At 35.6% G+C, this 20,388-nt stretch overlaps 1 protein-coding gene across 5 annotated transcripts in view; it reads right to left on the bottom strand.

Annotated features, from left to right (window-relative positions):
* Window positions 1-6,204: 6,204 nt before the first annotated feature.
* LOC123595904 (UDP-glucuronosyltransferase 2A1) overlaps window positions 6,205-20,388 on the bottom strand; it is a 58,881-nt gene continuing 44,697 nt past the window's right edge. For 3 of the 5 annotated variants that reach the window (XM_045473841.1, XM_045473838.1, XM_045473840.1), the window contains 5 exons: window positions 19,993-20,141; window positions 17,416-17,547; window positions 15,229-15,316; window positions 13,767-13,986; window positions 6,205-7,869 (listed from right to left, as the gene is read on the bottom strand). In XM_045473841.1, coding sequence (XP_045329797.1) covers window positions 7,590-7,869; window positions 13,767-13,986; window positions 15,229-15,316; window positions 17,416-17,547; window positions 19,993-20,141 — 869 coding nt within the window. In that variant the 3' untranslated portion in view covers window positions 6,205-7,589. The remainder of the gene's footprint in view (window positions 7,870-13,766; window positions 13,987-15,228; window positions 15,317-17,415; window positions 17,548-19,992; window positions 20,142-20,388) is intronic. The other 2 variants (XM_045473842.1, XM_045473839.1) reach the window with 1 other exon arrangement.

Below are 20,388 nucleotides of genomic sequence, written 5' to 3'. Positions count from 1 at the left end.
CTTGAAATAAAATTCCAAACATCAGTACACATTGTACCATAAATAGGAATCAAGATCCCTCCTTTACCTTGCAATCTTCCCAAAGAGATTTTACTCATATTCCTACAACCCAAGCAAAAGATGGCCTCTCTTCACAGACCCTATTATTAGCTAAATAGGTATTGGTACCCTATTTATCGTTACTATCTTTTCCTTCTCAGTACTGTTTCTTTCCAAAATCCCTAACACACTACATTTATTTTTTGGAGACTTGGAATGTGTTATGCAATTTTCTTTTTTAACTTAAAAAAAAAATCTACCATCACACTGATAGAGAACCAACCCATGTTTAGGTCTCTCATTTCCATAAAGTCTCCTTTCTGCTGTTGAGTTTCAATCTATTTCTTTTGCTATTTGCTGAGATTGAGACCTTGTGTTATCCAAATGACTTCTAAAAATCTCCATCCAAATATCACTTTGGCTCTTCAAAGTAAATAAGTTCAAGAGAGAACACAGCAAATTAATCTCAGTGAAGCTGCCCCTCAAGTTGTTTTCTATTTCTGTAAAAGCAAACTCTGTCCAAATACACTCACAAGGTAGAAATCCAGGAGTCCATCTTAATTTTCTCCTCCCTGGACTTCCCTTTCATTGTACTTTTCTCTATGAAAAGTTAAAATCTAATAGAAGCTCTTAAAGGGCACCTAACTTAATTTCTGTTGTTGATAAATGGATAAGGACAGTCATATTTATGGTAGAAAAATACAGAAAGACATAATGGTCATAAACTTCTCAATATTATTTTCACATCCACACTTGCAATTCTTTTCTCTAGAAAATTACTCATTTTTCATAAAGAAGTACAGTGTTTAACTTATTAACTATCATATCCTCTGTAATAGCACAATTATTCTCCAAAATTTCTCCATGTTTTCTCTAAAAATATTTGTTGAATAAATGAGGGAATTAAATCAACATTGAATGAAGTTTCATATTTCTAGTCATTGTTCATTAACACATATAATTTATACAAATGTAATTATACTTATATAAATGTAGTTATATGTAACTATTTTTTCCCCTAAACTGAAGGTTGATGGTGGATGGGGAAGAGGGGAAAGTGGGTGATGGGCATTGAGGAGGGCACTTGTTGGGATGAGCACTTGGTGTTGTATGTAAGCCAATTTGACAATAAATTATATTAAAAAAAAATTCTAGGGGCACCTGGGTGGCGCAGTCGGTTAAGCGTCCGACTTCAGCCAGGTCACGATCTCGCGGTCCGTGAGTTCGAGCCCCGCGTCAGGCTCTGGGCTGATGGCTCAGAGCCTGGAGCCTGCTTCCAATTCTGTGTCTCCCTCTCTCTCTGCCCCTCCCCCGTTCATGCTCTGTCTCTCTCTGTCCCAAAAATAAATAAACGTTGAAAAAAAAAAATTAAAAAAAAAAAAAAAATTCTAAGCCAAATGTAAGAGGAGCTATTACAGAAATAAAAATATATATGCACTGTTAACATGTAGTTTATGTATATAGTTATATATAAACATTTGTTTTTTCATGAATCTTATGATTTTGTTTTTTATTTTTTTATTAAAAACTTTTTTATGTTTGTTTTTGAGAGAGAGAGAGACAGAGCATGAGTGAGTCAAGGGCAGAGAGAGAAGGAGACACAGAAACCAAAGCAGGCTCCAGTCTCTGAGCCATCAGCACAAAGCCTGATGTGGGGCTTGAACTCACGAGCAGTGAGATAATGACCTGAACTGAAGTTGAACACTCAACGGACTGAGGCATCCAGGCGCCCCTCATGTATCTTCTGATTTTATGTCCCCACAAAATAACATTAAGTACATACATATGGCTTTCTTACTCATTCTAGTAAGATGAATATGTCTGCATCATGGAGTTGTTTTAAGTACTACAGAAATGTGTATAAATCACCTCACAAATACTTGGGAGAAGTTTACTCAGTAAGTTCAAGGATGTAGAATTTTTATATCTGCTCATTTTACTGAGCTTCTATTAATTCTAATAGTTATTTGATTAAATAAGTTTAGACCTTCAGGTAAACAATTGTATCTGTAAAATTGATTACACTGGTGTCCTTCTCAGTGATAACTCATGCGTGTCTTAAAAGTTAGTGTATTGTAAAAGTTTCCCTGGTTTTGCATCATGTATCAATGAGAATGCTTAAATAATTTCACAATTATTCTTTCCCTCCTTCTTGAAACAACATCCTCTCCTGGTTTCCCTAACAATAAAATCTCCAGTTTTACTTCTGATAGCTAGTCATTCTTTCTTATTCTCACTTTATAACTTCTGTTTCTTTGTCTCTGTTCTGAATGGTGGCCCTGGAATGCTCTAATTATTCTTTATTTATATTCCAAGATTTATTATCCTCAATTTTCTTTTCTACTTTTGGCTCTCAGGAAGCTCACATCTTACACTGTATCATGTGAGTTCCTCTGCCTTGTCACTTCTGGTTCAGACAATGGTAGAAGAGAGCAATTGTAGTTTTTTTGCTGTTTCTTCCTTGGTTTGGGACCTTGTCTTCAGCAATTGGTTTGTCCTTCCATTACTACATCTCTTGTCATTTGTTTCTTCCTACACAGTTCCTATTCTCACTAGTCTCTGGAAATATTACCTCTTTCTTTTATGCCTTAGCCTAATGGGTTAGTAATGGCTTGAACTGTTGTTAGTCTGGGGGCCTCACCATTCCTTTTAGTATCCTTCACACTGTACAGATATTTGCTAAGTATTCTTTTCATTGAAGTGATCCTGTTTGAAACATCTTAGGTGACTTTTGTCATCTGCATGGAAATTGAGTGATTAAATCTGAATAAAGTGGGCAGAAGATCTGAATAGACATATCTCCAAAGAAGACATACAGGTGGCCAATGTGTATATGAAAAGATGCTCAACATAACTAATCATTAGGGAAATGCAAATCAAAACCACAATGAGACATCACCTCACATCTGTTGTTAGAGTGGCCATTATAAAAGAAAGTATTGGTGACAATATGGAGATATCAGAATCATTGTGCACTGTTATAATATAAATGTAAGTAATGTAACACATATGGAAAGTAAAATGATGCATCCACTATTGAAAACAGTATAGATATTACTCAAAAAATTAAAAATTTATTTTTCTATGATACAGCAAGTCCTTTTCTGGATACTTCTCCAAAAGAATTAAAATCAGTATCTCAAAGAGATATCTGTACTCCCTGGTTAATTGTAGCATTATTCACAATAGCTCAGACGTGAAAGTAACATAAATGTCTACCCATAGATGAATGGATAAAGAAAATGTGGTATAAACATAAAATAGAATATTAATCAGCATTAAAAAAGAAGGAAATCCTGTCATATGCTCCAACATGGAAGAAACTTGAGGCCATTATGCTAAGTGAAATAAGCCAGGCGTGGAAGGAAAAATACTGCATGATTCCACTTATACGAGGTGTCTAAAGTAAGCAAACTTATTGAAGCAGAAGGTAGAATGGTAGATGCCAGAGGCTACAGGGATGGGTCAACAGGAGTTGCTGCTCGAGAGGCAAAACATTTCAGTTATGCAAGATGAATGATCTATAGCGATCTTTTGTACAAACACTGGGCTTATGCTTTAATAACACTGTACCATATACTTAAAATTTTGGTAAGAGGGTAGATCTCATGTGTTGCTTTGTTTACCACAATAATGAAGAAAATCCAAGGGTAACTACTATGCCAGTACCAGATAGCAATGTTAAATAAACTTTTGACAACCCCCAAAAAAGAGAATCTTAGGATTTTGAAGCAAAAATATGATCCATTTTCATGATATCTCTTTCCCATAGGGAAAAAAAAAAATCTCCTGGCTTATTACTGAGCTCTGGCTGAGATGAGACACTTGACCATGGGTACCAAGTGACTATGCTACTTGTGATGGCCTATGTTGTGGTAGCAAGAAAAATGTGACTGAACGTTAGCAGCAACATAATACAATTAAATAGATGCAGTGTATATGAGAACAGGCCAAGCAGGCCCAGAAAAACGAGTAAATTTTCTCTGCAGGTGGCTTAGACTCTCATGGAATTTAACGAATATTTTTAAATAAATTTGTCAATCCTCACTTTCAGAATCACAAAGGAATTACCCTTTGAAAATAGGGAAAACATTCTCAGGGCTAATTTATGTATGAGTATATATGATATTCTCCCAGCAGCAGGAAGTAGCCATTGTTACAGCTCCACTGAAAGGTGTCTCTGAAAGATAGTGGTGAAAACAAAATTTTCCCCATGTGTAAAATATCAAGCAGTATATCTAGGTAACTCTGTTTTTATGGGGAAAAGGTGCTTTACAACTCTATAGATTCATAGGCAAAGACTAATGGATTGAGTGGTTTGTCAAAGACAGGAATAATTAGAGAGAAGATTAAAGGCAAGAAGATCTGAGGGTAGAGGTATGTGAATAAGCCTCTTGGAGCTTGCATAGATTATGAAGATACTTATATTCTGTAAAAATTCCCTTCAGAAGTCATGTGTTATAGACAACGGTCTCAATAATAAGGTGGTTTGGATGAGCAGTCCTGTCCTGTTGGAGTCTTTTTCCAGATAGTCCAGAATTTTATCATAAAGCTCATGCACAAAGCAGTGAAGACTGGGATGAAACTATGTATGAATGCATAGCAAGGAGTTCACCTCACCAAGGCTCATCTGGCTGTGACAGCTGTTACATGCTCAATCTGTTATTAGCAAATATGTCCCCACCTCCTTCCCAATATGGTAAACTGCCTAGGGTTCTAGCTAGCTAGAAAGTAGAAAAATTGGTCACCTTCCACTGAAAGGATGAACCATTTTATTCTTCATAGAAATAGTTATAATTTCAAGGTAACAGATTTCCCCTTCACCTTATCTGTAGTATTTCTGCCAGATCACAAACTATGCACATGAGGCCTTAGTAAAAATGTTGGTTTTGATATCAACATTGTGTATGACCAGGAAACATATTTACAGCCAAGGAAATGCAGCAAAGTCTAATATTCATGGAATTTGCTGATTTTACCAAATTCCCCCTTAGCTAATGAAAGATTTTCAGGGTTTTAGCTGGGAGACAATATCCTATGTATTTTAGTTTCTGTCTCAAAGGATGCAACGTATGCTTCAAATCAGAGTCTCATATAAAAAGTCTTCTGTATTTTAGTTTGAATACATGGGTTCAGATCTCAAGGGGTTCAAAATGGTAATGAGTCCCCTACAAGTATGTGTCACCATTTTCCTTAGACAAGTTTGTTTTCCATTATTACAACTTGAAGTCAGGCAGTTGGAGGTTGCATTTCTCAAAAGAGGAATGATATGGCCATGATTTACTTAGATTATAAACCATGAATGTTTCTTGATTATTTTGAGCTCCTCTTTTTCAGAATTCAGTCAGAGATTGTGTTACTCTCTTGGCTGTAGTCATGGATTCAAAATACCAAAGGTAATTAAGCTGCTGACGTTTATTTGCTATGGATGAAGTTTTGGATCACCCTATCAGGTAAAGAACCCTAACTAGAGGAGATGCTGTCAGAGGATAAGGGGAACATGTAATGCTTATGAACAAAATAAGTAAAAGTATTAAGTGCAGCCTCTTGAGTATCTCTAAGTTCTGAGAATGTAAGGGCTGTGGAACAGTGCTCTGATAGGACTTGTTTTCTGCTTGTTAGGGATGAGAATTTCCTCATTTGAATAGTTCTACAAACAACTGCTCAGGAAAGTTCATTTTCAGTGGGTATGTATGTATGTATGTATGTATACATATGTATAAATGTATGTATGTGCGTATGTATTATTTTTATTTAATTGTTTATTATCCAAATGCATGTTGCAGTTAGACAGCTAACTAACAGGAATTTTTGCCAGCTGCCTTCTGATGTTCAGGCAAAGGAAGAAACCTGAAGATAACCAGTAGGAGGGGAGAAAGGAGGCGAGCAGTGGCTATTGAACAGAAACAAATCTCTATGTGGTAGGTGGCCAGTCTCTGAAACCAAATGGGTGTCTGAACATGGGTAGTGCTCAACACCATGAATAGCTAGCCAACCTCTCATTGGACCTTAAGCCATTTACTGCAATCCAATAGCAGAAAGTGAACTGGGCATAGAACAAACAAAAGCAGCTCTTCTGGGAACATAATCAAATTGTAAAATTAAAAACACATCAACATGAATCAACTACTAAAATGTTAACATTTAACAAACACATTTTCAGCCTTCACAAAAAATTTTTTTAAGAATTTATTTGCATTTCCAGTCATGTACATATTCAAAAAGAAATTCTTATATGTTCATGTATCATATATCATTCAGTTATTTTAAAATTGGAAGTAATTTTCAAAATGCCACATTGAAATGACAACAGATTTCAAAATTTTCAGTAAGCCAATGGATGTTATTTATTGCCTCAACTATACAGCTAATACTGGAATTAAAACTTTAATTAGAACATGTCATTAAGTTTATAAAGGGTAAAGAAAGTGCAGTCTTTAATCTATTTGCTAAATTAATGCAAAGCTGATTCAAATATGATCTTTGCATAACTATTTACTATAGCATGCCCTTAGTCATGTAGACCTGCTAATACCATACGTCCTTGGCATAATGCTTAATTAATAAATTTAAATTTGTAGAAGACAAAGACTGAAAAATGATACAATGATCTTATATTCCAAGTAAATATTTGTTTTTGCTAGAAAACTGAACAAATTTGATTATAAAGAGTGATTATAGATTATGTGCATTAGTCATTTTTCAATATACTAAATTGGCATTTAACTTTATCAATTGTACTGTTAATTAAACATTTCATAAAAGTACTAAAGTCTTTTCTATATTTCTTAGTTATTTCTTCCATAAATGATCTCTTCATCTTTAACGTTGCTGACATTCTCTGTCCCTGAGAGCAAATAATGACCCACTTAATCTCTTTTGTTTGAGGGAAGTCCCCAGACCCTTGCATTAGAGTCCACACAAGAGTACTGGTTGATTACAGGCGGGAACATAGGCCATGATTATCTGTGTGTTCAGTGGGAATTTGTAGACTTTCCCTAGAATGATACATTATTACAGTTATCAATATAGGCTCTGACTCCAGTCGCTTTGGGCTAGCAGAAGGGCTTATTTTTATGCAAAAAGAAATAATTACTCTTATTATAGCATACTAATCTTTTATGGTGGTTCCTTGATTTGTATATTCTAGGGGAACTTGTGAAGTTTAGTCTTCTATGTTCCCTACATCCATCACATTCAGCTCATACTTTGTGTGTTCCTGAGGATTCAGCATGTTGTCAGCCAGCACGTTCCTAAGGTTAAGCATACTGAAAAATAGTGATATTTTGAATAGGGTATACATAAAATTATTAGTGTCCCTGTGTCAGGAAAATGAGAAGAAGAGGGTAAAGGCACCTGGGAGAAGACAAAAGAAGACTGGGACATGTTTACTAGTTAATGATCCTGTTGAATTCTAGGCTTTATCTCTAAGCTAAGGTAGAGGAAAGGGAATTTTGAAAACAGGATGGAGATAATGTGTTTTCATTAAGGTCACTGTGGCTAGAATGAACAGGATTGCCCATTAAGGCCTTTGCCAAACTTAGAAAGATCTATTCCCTCTTTTTCTTCTTTCCTGTTTTACCAAGTTTTTGGCAAGAAAACAAACAACATTTTGTGACCAAGAAGATAGCAGTTGCTGCACAGACCAGCAGGAAACCAATCACATCGAAAGAATGGTACTGGAACCAGGTGAGGTCATGGGCAGCTGGACGCAGGTGCTTGGCTCCTTTGTGACGCATGACAAACTCTATCCAGAAGACTGCTCGATCTAGGGGCTTTACAGGTTGATCATGTTGAATCCTTGATAACCTTGTAGCATTCTCTTTATAACTGGTAGGCAAAAATAGACAAATGAGAAATTACATAGAAATTAGAAAAAGGTTTTCTTCTCATTATAGGCAATATGTCATGCATGTTATATGTTAATTAAGCCAAAGGCCATAGATACCTTGAGAAAAAATTCATTCTTTGTGAGACATTAACTTTGTTGATTGTATAGAATCTTAAAAGAGGTGTTAAGAGAGGATGTAGAAGAAATATATTCTTAACAGAATGCGGTGAAATGCAAACATAGGAGATGGAATAAATTTGTTACAAAAGTATAGCCTAATTTTTCCAAGGAGCAATTTTGATCTTGTGTAAAGTATAGTTTCCAGGATCGTTCCAAAACCAAGACTGTGAATAACCCAATATTGTGGGAAAATATCCATAAGAAGTTCCATAAGCATGGTCTCTAATCTCTGGCTAGTTCATGACGATAGACAAGTAACTGATAATTAACATAAGTAAACCATTTCTTCGGTGTCTAAGACCTTGACTCTGATAATTCCTCTGCTGCACGCACTTGTGTTTTTGTAATGCGAAACACAGTGTCTATATAGGCAATATCAAGATTGGGTAAAGATAATAGGGTAATTTTGGAAGTATCAAGGACATGAACTTTGAGTTTTTCAGATAAATAGAAATATCTTGTTAGAATTATTGCCCCTAATCAATGTGACATCACTGTAGCAATAGTTATATAGAGTTTTAACAACTCTAATCTCTCAAACGACAATGGGAATAAGTATGTATTTGAAAGGCAAGTAATGTCTTCACTGGACATTTCTTGGCTGGTGAGCTAGAATTAGTATATTTTATTTTGGTTTTGTGTTAAAAATAAAAGTTCCAAATGGAGACATGAAGCTAAAGGAAGGTTGGTGAAATGCGAAGAGATGTCCTGATGTGAGTTGGACATTTGGGATTGGAAAAGGAGGAACGTGATCATCCAATCACCAGTGAACATGGTATGCTAGATCCAGTAGCAGGGGGTAATTTACTTGTATTCTTTTTTGGTGTGCAGGGAGAAAGGATAGTCATACTATTTCAATTGGATTGTAATATAGGTAGGGTTAAGTAGAATTTCACATAGCTCATCCTAAAACATTTCAGGCAAACTGTGGTGGCAATAAATGCCTATTTTTCCAAATCATATTTTTGTTCAAGGTTTTTTCCATTTATAGACAGAGATTTAAAATCTGAAATACATATATACTAGATAGATAAACTTGCATTTGTAAAATATACTTTCCTATCAATGTGAAAAGAAAGACCTTTGCTCATACTTAAAATGATCATTTAATATTTTATTATACACTAATGTTATATGACTGTTATCTCAAAACATTCAATTAATTAAAATTACTATAGTTTATGTATTTAAGTGTAATCTTTTGTGTTCCTTAATTCCTTTATGGATTAAGAAAAATGGAAACTAAATATATCCATATATACACTCTACAGTAAACCCTTTTGTTCCCAGATAATTTCAGAATTAGAATTAGGTTTAGAGTTAATGGTAAGATATTTCAAAAGAAATAATTTTAGGTATTTTACTGGAAAATTCTGATTACTTATGTTTCTATCTTTTGCATCAATAGTTTCCAAATTTACAATAAAATTTACTGGCATTCTATGCAATAAAGTAGAGTTTTAAAAAATTACAGAACTGATTTACTCTGATATTTAGTAAAAGGAACCACATTGTCAGCAATTAACAACCCAGCAAGTCTAATGCATTAGACATCGAGATCATCATTTATGAGAAACAGAAAATCATAGTAAGCCTTGATGAAGCTCTTAACCCTAGATCCAGCTCCTGAATTGATGATACCAAGACTATTTTGAAAATTAAGACTTAAAATGCATTTAATAAAAATCATTCGATTGGAATGTGTGTGAGAGTGGAAAATGAACTACTAGCACTGACTTTTTAAGTTGGGTATAAAGCAAACATTGAGTGTTCTCCTGCTTGGGAATCAATACCTTGACCCCTTTGTCTAAAAAATCCTGCAAGTAGGGCTTTGAATAGATGGTTTTACATAGATTAGTTCCACCAAAAAAAAAAAAAAAAAGCTGCACAACATTGCCTTTGAGTTTACCTTCTCCTCTACCTCCTGAATTTCAGATTTCAGTAATATAAACAGAATGTGATAACTATCCTTTGAGTTTTGCCTCTGAATAAAATAATGGAGTCTCAGATAACCTGGAAGGCAGTCTTGAGAGAAAAATACATTGCAATCCAGTCCTATCTCAAGAAACAAGAAAAATCCCAAATACAAAATCTAACAGCACACCTAAAGGAAATAGAAGCAGAACAGCAAAGACACCCCAAACCCAGCAGAAGAAGAGAAATAATAAAGATCAGAGCAGAAATAAACAATATAGAGTCTAAAAAAACTGTAGAGCAGATCAACGAAACCAAGAGTTGGTTTTTTTGAAAAAATAAACAAAATTGACAAACCTCTAGCCAGGCTTCTCAAAAAGAAAAGGGAGATGACCCAAATAGATAAAATCATCAATGAAAATGGAATTATTACAACCAATCCCTCAGAGATACAAACAATTATCAGGGAATACTATGAAAAATTATATGCCAACAAATTGGACAACCTGGAAGAAATGGACAAATTCCTGAACACCCACACTCTTCCAAAACTCAATCAGGAGGAAATAGAAAGCTTGAACAGACCCATAACCAGCGAAGAAATTGAATCGGTGATCAAAAATCTCCCAACAAATAAGAGTCCAGGACCAGATGGCTTCCCAGGGGAGTTCTACCAGACGTTTAAAGCAGAGATAATACCTATCCTTCTCAAGCTATTCCAAGAAATAGAAAGGGAAGGAAAACTTCCAGACTCATTCTATGAAGCCAGTATTACTTTGATTCCTAAACCAGACAGAGACCCAGTAAAAAAAGAGAACTACCGGCCAATATCCCTGATGAATATGGATGCAAAAATTCTCAATAAGATACTAGCAAATCGAATTCAACGGCATATAAAAAGAATTATTCACCATGATCAAGTGGGATTCATTCCTGGGATGCAGGGCTGGTTCAACATTCGCAAATCAATCAACGTGATACATCACATTAACAAAAAAAAAGAGAAGAACCATATGATCCTGTCAATCGATGCAGAAAAGGCCTTTGACAAAATCCAGCACCCTTTCTTAATAAAAACCCTGGAGAAAGTCGGGATAGAAGGAACATACTTAAAGATCATAAAAGCCATTTATGAAAAGCCCACAGCTAACATCATCCTCAACGGGGAAAAACTGAGAGCTTTTTCCCTGAGATCAGGAACACGACAGGGATGCCCACTCTCACCGCTGTTGTTTAACATAGTGCTGGAAGTTCTAGCATCAGCAATCAGACAACAAAAGGAAATCAAAGGCATCAAAATTGGCAAAGATGAAATCAAGCTTTCGCTTTTTGCAGATGACATGATATTATACATGGAAAATCCGATAGACTCCACCAAAAGTCTGCTAGAATTGATACATGAATTCAGCAAAGTCGCAGGATACAAAATCAATGTACAGAAATCAGTTGCATTCTTATACACTAACAATGAAGCAACAGAAAGACAAATAAAGAAACTGATCCCATTCACAATTGCACCAAGAAGCATAAAATACCTAGGAATAAATCTAACCAAAGATGTAAAGGATCTGTATGCTGAAAACTATAGAAAGCTTATGAAGGTAATTGAAGAAGACTTAAAGAAATGGAAAGACATTCCCTGCTCATGGATTGGAAAAATAAATATTGTCAAAATGTCAATACTACCCAAAGCTATCTACACATTCAATGCAATCCCAATCAAAATTGCACCAGCATTCTTCTCGAAACTAGAACAAGCAATCCTAAAATTCATATGGAACCACAAAAGGCCCCGAATAGCCAAAGGAATTTTGAAGAAGAAGACCAAAGCAGGAGGCATCACAATCCCAGACTTTAGCCTCTACTACAAAGCTGTCATCATCAAGACAGCATGGTATTGGCACAAAAACAGACACATAGACCAATGGAATAGAATAGAAACCCCAGAGCTAGACCCACAAACGTATGGCCAACTCATCTTTGACAAAGCAGGAAAGAACATCCAATGGAAAAAAGACAGTCTCTTTAACAAATGGTGCTGGGAGAACTGGACAGCAACATGCAGAAGGTTGAAACTAGACCACTTTCTCACACCATTCACAAAAATAAACTCAAAATGGATAAAGGACCTGAATGTGAGACAGGAAACCATCAAAACCTTAGAGGAGAAAGCAGGAAAAGACCTCTCTGACCTCAGCCGTAGCAATCTCTTACTCAACACATCCCCAAAGGCAAGGGAATTAAAAGCAAAAGTGAATTACTGGGACCTGATGAAGATAAAAAGCTTCTGCACAGCAAAGGAAACAACCAACAAAACTAAAAGGCAACCAACGGAATGGGAAAAGATATTTGCAAATGACATATCGGACAAAGGGCTAGTATCCAAAATCTATAAAGAGCTCACCAAACTCCACACCCGAAAAACAAATAACCCAGTGAAGAAATGGGCAGAAAACATGAATAGACACTTCTCTAAAGAAGACATCCGGATGGCCAACAGGCACATGAAAAGATGTTCAGCGTCGCTCCTTATCAGGGAAATACAAATCAAAAGCACAGTCAGGTATCACCTCACGCCAGTCAGAGTGGCCAAAATGAACAAATCAGGAGACTATAGATGTTGGAGAGGATGTGGAGAAACGGGAACCCTCTTGCACTGTTGGTGGGAATGCAAATTGGTGCAGCCGCTCTGGAAAGCAGTGTGGAGGTTCCTCAGAAAATTAAAAATAGACCTACCCTATGACCCAGCAATAGCACTGCTAGGAATTTAGCCAAGGGATACAGGAGTACTGATGCATAGGGGCACTTGTACCCCAATGTTTATAGCAGCACTCTCAACAATAGCCAAATTATGGAAAGAGCCTAAATGTCCATCAACTGATGAATGGATAAAGAAATTGTGGTTTATATACACAATGGAATACTACGTGGCAATGAGAAAAAATGAAATATGGCCTTTTGTAGCAACGTGGATGGAATTGGAGAGTGTGATGCTAAGTGAAATAAGCCATACAGAGAAAGACAGATACCGTATGGTTTCACTCTTATGTGGATCCTGAGAAACTTAACAGGAACCCATGGGGGAGGGGGAGGATAAAAGAAAAAAAAAAAAAGAAAAAAAAAAAAAGAGGTTAGAGTGGGAGAGAGTCAAAGCATAAGAGACTGTTAAAAACTGAGAACAAACTGAGGGTTGATGGGGGGTGGGAGGGAGGAGAGGGTGGGTGATGGGTATTGAGGAGGGCACCTTTTGGGATGAGCACTGGGTGTTGTATGGAAACCAATTTGACAATAAATTTCATATAATAAAAAAAAATCAACACATAGTAATAACCAATATTTATAAAATTATTGCCTACTCTATATTTCTCCTCCCTGTGTATATTCATAAACTGCTGAATGGTATATAGTTAGCATTAATGATGGGTATTTTTGAATGACAGTGTTAATTATCACTTCCAGTTTTGTACTTACTGAATGGTTATACTATTTAAATAAGCATATATATGTGTGTCTATACTTATAAGCAGATTATTAAAAAAATATCTGGGAGTTTATGTCATCATGGAAATTATTGATTTTGAAATTACATTGATAAAATATTTGAAGTATTAGTCTTTTTTTTGCAATTTCAGCAAATTACTCCAGTGTATGGGAAATGAAATAATAGAGTGGTTCTTATATTGATAATGTTATGATTGTTATTTGAAAATAAATCAGTTAAAAGGCATGAGACAATGGATGTTTTTCCAGGAGTGATGGGCAGTATAAAGAATGGTAAGCCTTTAAAAGCAGTAGTACTTACGAAGGTTCATTAATGACTGTTCTCAAGGCATTGAGCAGATCTTCACTTGTCATTGTGTTTATGTTCACCTCCACAGCTGCTCCTTTGGCCTTCATGTGAGCGATATTATCAGGCTGATCAGCAAACATGGGAACTCCCACCATAGGAACCCCATGATAAATAGCTTCATAGATCCCATTGGTTCCACCATGAGTGATAAAAGCTTTTGTTTTGGGATGACCTAGGTCGGAAATTGGGTGAGAAGTGGGTGAGGATTTCATTAAGACAGGTTAACAGAGTTTCAGGAAGAGACAGGGAAAAAACTAAGGGTAAGTCAATGAAGAAAGCAGCATTTTCCATAAAAGCTAAGCACATGGGCTATTTCTATGCACATAGAAAACGATCCCAGGAAAGGAGGAATTAGTTCCCTCTGCATTGTGCAGAAAGATTTGCTTGAGAAAGTAACACCTGAACTGAGATTGAAACTTGAAGAATAATGAGAGTCTTAATTGAAGATGCTCTTTTGTGAACCGAAGAAAGCATTGAATCTATAAAATCCACAGCCAATTCTCAAATTATTTCTGCTTTGAAAGCGTAAATAAAATGTAACATTTTATTATTTTTTCTAGCTTTAGTTTTTAATTTATTTTTTAAATTTTATTTTAAATTCCGGTATGGTTAACATACAGTGTTCTATTAGTTTCAGATATACAACACAGTGATTCAATAATTCCATATTTCACCCAGTGCTCATCACCATAACGGCACACCTTAATCCCCAGCATTTGTTTGATCTACCCCTCCCCCACCTCCCCTCTGGTAACCATCCATTTGTTCTCTGTAGTTAAGAGTCTGTTTCTTGCATTGTCTCCCTTTTATTTTTCCTATGCTCATTTCTTTTGTTGCTGTTTCTTAAATTCCTCATATGAGTGAAATTATATGGCATTTGTCTTTCTCTGACTCAGTTCTCTTAGCATTACACTCTCTAGATCCATCCATGTCTTTGCATATGGCAAGATTTAATTCTTTTTTATGGCTAAATAATATTCCATTGTGTAAATATACCACATCTTCATCCATTCATCCATCGGTTACACTTGGGCTGCTTCCATATCTTGGCTACTGTAAATAATGCTGCTATAGATATAGGGGTGCATGTATCCCTTTTAATTATTGTTTTTATATTCTTTGGGTAAATGGCCAGTAGTGTGATTACCGAATCATATGGCAGGTCTATTTTTTTTTTTTTTGAGGAACCTCCATACTGTTTTCCAGAGTGGCTGCACCAGTTTGCATTTTCACTAACAATGCAAGAGAGTTCCTTTTCCTCCACACCCTTGCCAACACTTCTTGTTTCTTGTGTTTTTCATTTTAGCCTAAAATGTGACATTTTTAATTACATACTTATTGAATTTGTTTGTTGTTAAACAGTCACTTTACTTGTCCATTTCCAATTGTACAGCTTTTTTCTCCTCAGTCTTACCAAGAAGATCATTCTGGGGTATCCAATCATAGAGCCGAGTATTGGCTCCTAATGTGGCTGGTTTCTTTCCTTTGTATCTCCATAAAACCTGTGGAAGACGGTACTTTAATTTTCCAAGTGAAAACACAGAATGAAGTCATCTTAAGGCTATAGAGTTATTTATAAGTCATGTAGCCCACCACTACTTTATGTGATAGTGAGAAAAGTGGACATAAGGGATAGTTTGCAAACATGGAGATATAGTGGGACTGTTTACATCAACGTTGTCAAAAAGGGCTTGTGCTAATAGTCTATTAAATATAGTTTTATCATTTTTATATTTGTCACTCAAAGTATTGAGGTGTGAGATTGTAAGTGAAGACAGAGAAAAGAAAAGACTAATTTAATCAACCAGAGTGTGGAGATTCTAAAAAACATTAAAATAAACATGAATACTGTGTAAATTTATTTATGTCATAAGGCCATCCTAACTCTCATGTTTCAAATGCAATGTTTTCCAGAAATATAATTAGCTTTAAAATTGTATTGTCTGGTTTTTGAATGATAGTCTTTCCTTCTTTCCTTCTTCCCTCTCTCCCTCCATCTGCCTCTTTTTCTTTCTCCATTCTTCTGTCTTTCCTTCCTTCCTTCCTTCCTTCTTGCCTGCTTGCCTGCCTGCCTTTCTCTCTGCCTTGTTCTCCTTCCTTCTGAAGTTGGAGGGAGGAGGAAACAGAGGTTTGCCTTCTGTAATTATTTAATAAAGTATCTTCTTGGGATGTTAACCTTTTGTTACATACTTTTAGGGGTGAGCTCTGTATGACTAAGTTCAGATTGAATATAAGTAAGTGGCACACTGTTTAAGTTTTTATTTTATTCAACAATTCTATAACTCACTTAGTGCTCATCACAAGTGAATTCCTTAATGCCCATCACCTATTTAACCCATCCCCCCCAAACTCCTCCCTTCTGGTAACCATCAGTTTGTTCTCTATAACTAAGAGTCTGTTTCTTGGTTTGTCTGTCTCTCTTTTCTCCCCCTATGCTCATTTGTTTCTTAAATTCTGCGTATAAGTGAAATCATATGGCATTTGTCTTTGACTTATTTTGCTAAGCATTATACTCTATAGCTCCACCCATGTCTTTGCAAATGGAAAGATTTCACTTTTTTTTTTTTGGCTGAATAGTATTCTACTGTGTATCTATATCACATCTTCTTTATCCATTCTTCAGTTGATGGACGTTTGTGCCCCTTCCATAATTTGACTATTGTTGATGGTGCTGCCATAACATCAGGTGCATGTATCCCTTTGAATCAGTAGTATTGTATTCTTTGGTCAATCTCTAGCAGTGAAATTGCTGGATCATAGGGTAGTTCTATTTTTAACTATTTGAGGAACCTTTATATTGTTTTCCACAGGGACTGTACCAGTTTGCATTCCCAACAGTGCAAGAGAGTTCCTTTTTTTCCCCATTCTCAGATGGCAAAATTTTAGCAGAAAAGCTTAGAAATAAAAATTCAAAGGTTTAACAGGCCTCATTAGTGCACTCACGGTTATAGAGTTTTATATAGTTTAACTAATATGCCAATATAATGAATTCTAGGGTATTTAATGAACAGGAGTATATAAAGAGTAGAAATCTCGAACTATAATGACAACAAAAAGTTAATTGAGTATCATAAATCAGAAAATACATACTGTTTGATAATAACACTAGGATTTTTAATTGTGTTTAACTGTAGAAATTTCAGTTTAGAAAGATGAAGCTTCTATTTCTAAACCAACTAGATCATGATAAAATCTTAATAAAACCTAGAGATATAAAGTATATCCTTGAGTATGATTCCTGTCTATGTAGAACCTCTCTCCTTTCCTGGACCTTGGAGTTAACATTCTTGAGAATTTGAGGAGTACTCCGTGCAGGTCCTAAGATTTGAAAAGGTTATTGGGATCTTAACATTTTAATCTCTATTTCATTGAAAATAAATGATAGTGTAAAAAGATGTATTTCCATAGCAATGCAAACGTTTATTAAACAAGTGATCAAATGTGCCCCAATACACCGTTTTAATATTTTGAAAAAATTTTACTTACAGATGGTACTAGTTATGCTCAGTGTTTCAACTTTGCTCTAGAAAGAGAACTGTTAGCCACACTTGCTCTCCAATTGGCAGAGTTGCTATGCACCAGGATCCAATGTTGTACTAACCTTTTGTGGAATCTGGGCCAGGGCTGAGGCAATGAGGTTGGCTTTTTCATCTGAGAGGTTTCTGACCATTGACCCCAGAGAAAACACCACAATGCCATCTTCACCTGAACTTTGGACAAATTCGTCCATTTCCTACAAAGACAAAATTATTTCCATCGCAAATATGCAGGATCGTAGGGGAAGAAAAGTTTTCTCATTTATGCATGACATGTGTTAAAATTGTACCATGTCAATTTAGATCCAATAAATTACTAAAAAATCAATCTAACTCCCTATTAGGCATTCAGGATATTTTTCTCATGTTTATTCTTTTCCTGACTAATCGGCCTACAAATGAATTTTTTAGAACTTCAATATATAATTACATGTTTTAAAAGGTAAACTTCTGCTATTGTCCTATCATGATAACATTTATGAGACATTATTTGTCTGCCCTATCACAAGTAGCTGACATGCCCTTAACTTGAGCCTTAGTGCACTGGTAAATATAAATTTCTCGACAAATAAAATTTTCTGGGTCACCACTTACAGTTATGCAGGTTGGGCTCTGCAAAGTCTGGGATTACAGTCTTTTGTAGTGTAATTTATGTGAATGTCAACTTCTAGAGATCTGTTATGCATGCCCTGTGCAACTATTGTGGCTTCCCTGTAATATTTCTCAATATATTTATTACAATTATCAATTATATTTATTTCTCAATGTATTTATAAATTTAAAGGTAGTAAAATTACTAGGGAAAGGATGATGTCATAAATGAAAGTAGATTGCTATTTTAGCTTAGTTAATGTTAGGAGAATATCTCTGAAGTCCCAGGAATTGGTGTTTTGCCATTTTGATTTACCACCCTAAGGACAGTGATTGAATAAACACACACACACACACACACACACACACACACACGTACATGAAGTCTTACACATCTAGCAGCTGGATTTGGATTCTTGATTTGGCTGTTGTTCATTGTTTTTTTTTTTTTTCTGTGTATCCAATGACTGGCATAATTTTTTCATCAGGATATAAGCTATGATTGGTGTCCATATTGTCCAAATGTTTGTATTAGTAATTGGGCTTGGGATGGAATAATTTTTCCTCCTTTACAAAAACATGTCTGAACTATTTTGTGAAATTTGTGTGTGTGTGAAAAGTGAGGATGGGAAGATAAATATAATAGTGTGGTATGGGATTTTATCTAGTGAGCAAGGAATATGTCACATCTCTTTCTGTAACTCTGTTCAGATACTGGTTCATTATCTGCTATAATAACACTCAGTAGAGCTTACCTGCAGCTATAACTTGAGTGGTAAGAAAAGCATATTCAGAATCCTGCCATAAGATTTAAACTTAAATGTGTATTTTATCCTAAATAGAAATTGATAACTCTCCTAAGAGCACTATTTAACCTGCAATTGTCTCAGAGATTATGTTTGTTTATCTGCAACACGAGCAAATGAGTATCTGCCTCTTCAATTCTTTTATAAAGACAGTTATTGATAAAGAGACTTAAATACAATATTCTTATCATGTTTTTCTCTTATTCTCTTTTACTTCTCAATATTGTCTTCTTCCAACATTTTTGGCTATCAATATTTATTTGTTGGTGACTTTGGAATGTGGTACACGATTTTCCTTTTTACTTCAGAGAAACCAGGCATCATGGTATTAAAGAACAAATTCAGTGACTGGGTTTCTCAGTTCTTTGACTATTTTACCTAATCTGTTCCTAATGCTCTCTGCTGAAACCCAGACCTTGCATTACCTGAATGATTCCTAGAAATATCCACCTGAAAATTCCTTTGGCTCCTTAAAGTGAATAGGTCTAAACTGAATCCATCCTTGTCATCTCAAAAAAGCTTTTCTGTGAATTATTTTCTGTCTTGGTAAAGGTCACTGTTATCCAAGAATTGCTACCTAATTCCATGTCTTCTGTCAACACTTACTTCTTACTGACCAAAGTCTGTGAAATCTATCTGAGAGTTCTCATGAAGGCATCGTTATCGCTCAAGGAATCATAACTGTCTCACCTCATAACCCCATCACACTTGTTAGGAAGACCAAAGCACTTTCCTGAGGGAATTCCAAGGCTGTACCTTCCTGTTCCTTCCATACAGTACCCAAACTATAGACACACTGATGTCTTATTTTATTTTAAAGTTTATTTGTTTATTTTGAGGCATAGGGAGAGTGCAAGTGGGGAAGGAGCAAAGAGAGAGGGAGAGAGAATCCCAAGCAGGGTCTGCACTGACAGCACAGAGACCGACATGAAGGCTCGATTTCATGAATTGTGAGATCATGAACTGAGCTGTGATCAAGAGTTAGATGCATAACTGACCCAGCCAGCCAGGTGCTCAACACACTGATATTTTAACATGCCACTTGAATCACTTCTTTCTTCAGCTGAAATATCAAAGTGAAGTTCAAAAACGTAATATAATTCATAAAAGACTCCTATGATTTGTAAAATAGATTTGGAGTAGCAAATAGTATATCTCTGTTATTGAGGCAACACGCTTTAAATAAAGAAATAATAGGATTATATTATACGGTACACAAAACATCCTCCACTGTAATAGACATACCTTAGGTAATGGTTTGGCAGGTTTACAGTGCAACCCTCCTACAAACTCAAAATTAGGTAAGTATGGACGAGGAAATTCAAAATCCCAATATGTCCGGATTAGCCAAATTTCTGCTTTCCCCATAACCTCACATAATGTAGTGGGTCTTCCTGGAGAAAATGAAAAAAAGGTAAGTGAAAGTTATTAGCATATATGTTTTTTAGGATAAAATGTACCACTAATTTTCTGACAAACAAGGGAAATCTTTGTCGTCTAGCTATCTATCACATCTAGATGTTAAAAGGAAGGGGAAATTAAGATTATAAGGAGAGAGGGAGAAAGAGAAGGAGGGAAGAAAGAAAGTGGGGTGGGGGTTGGAGGAAGGAAGGAAGGAAGGAAGGAAGGAAGGAAGAGAAT

This window comes from Leopardus geoffroyi, chromosome B1, assembly GCF_018350155.1.
Source record: "Leopardus geoffroyi isolate Oge1 chromosome B1, O.geoffroyi_Oge1_pat1.0, whole genome shotgun sequence".
NCBI classification, from domain to species: domain Eukaryota; kingdom Metazoa; phylum Chordata; class Mammalia; order Carnivora; family Felidae; genus Leopardus; species Leopardus geoffroyi.
The sequence above is the reverse complement of the archived record's forward strand: the minus strand, read 5'-3'. Positions and strand labels throughout refer to the sequence as shown.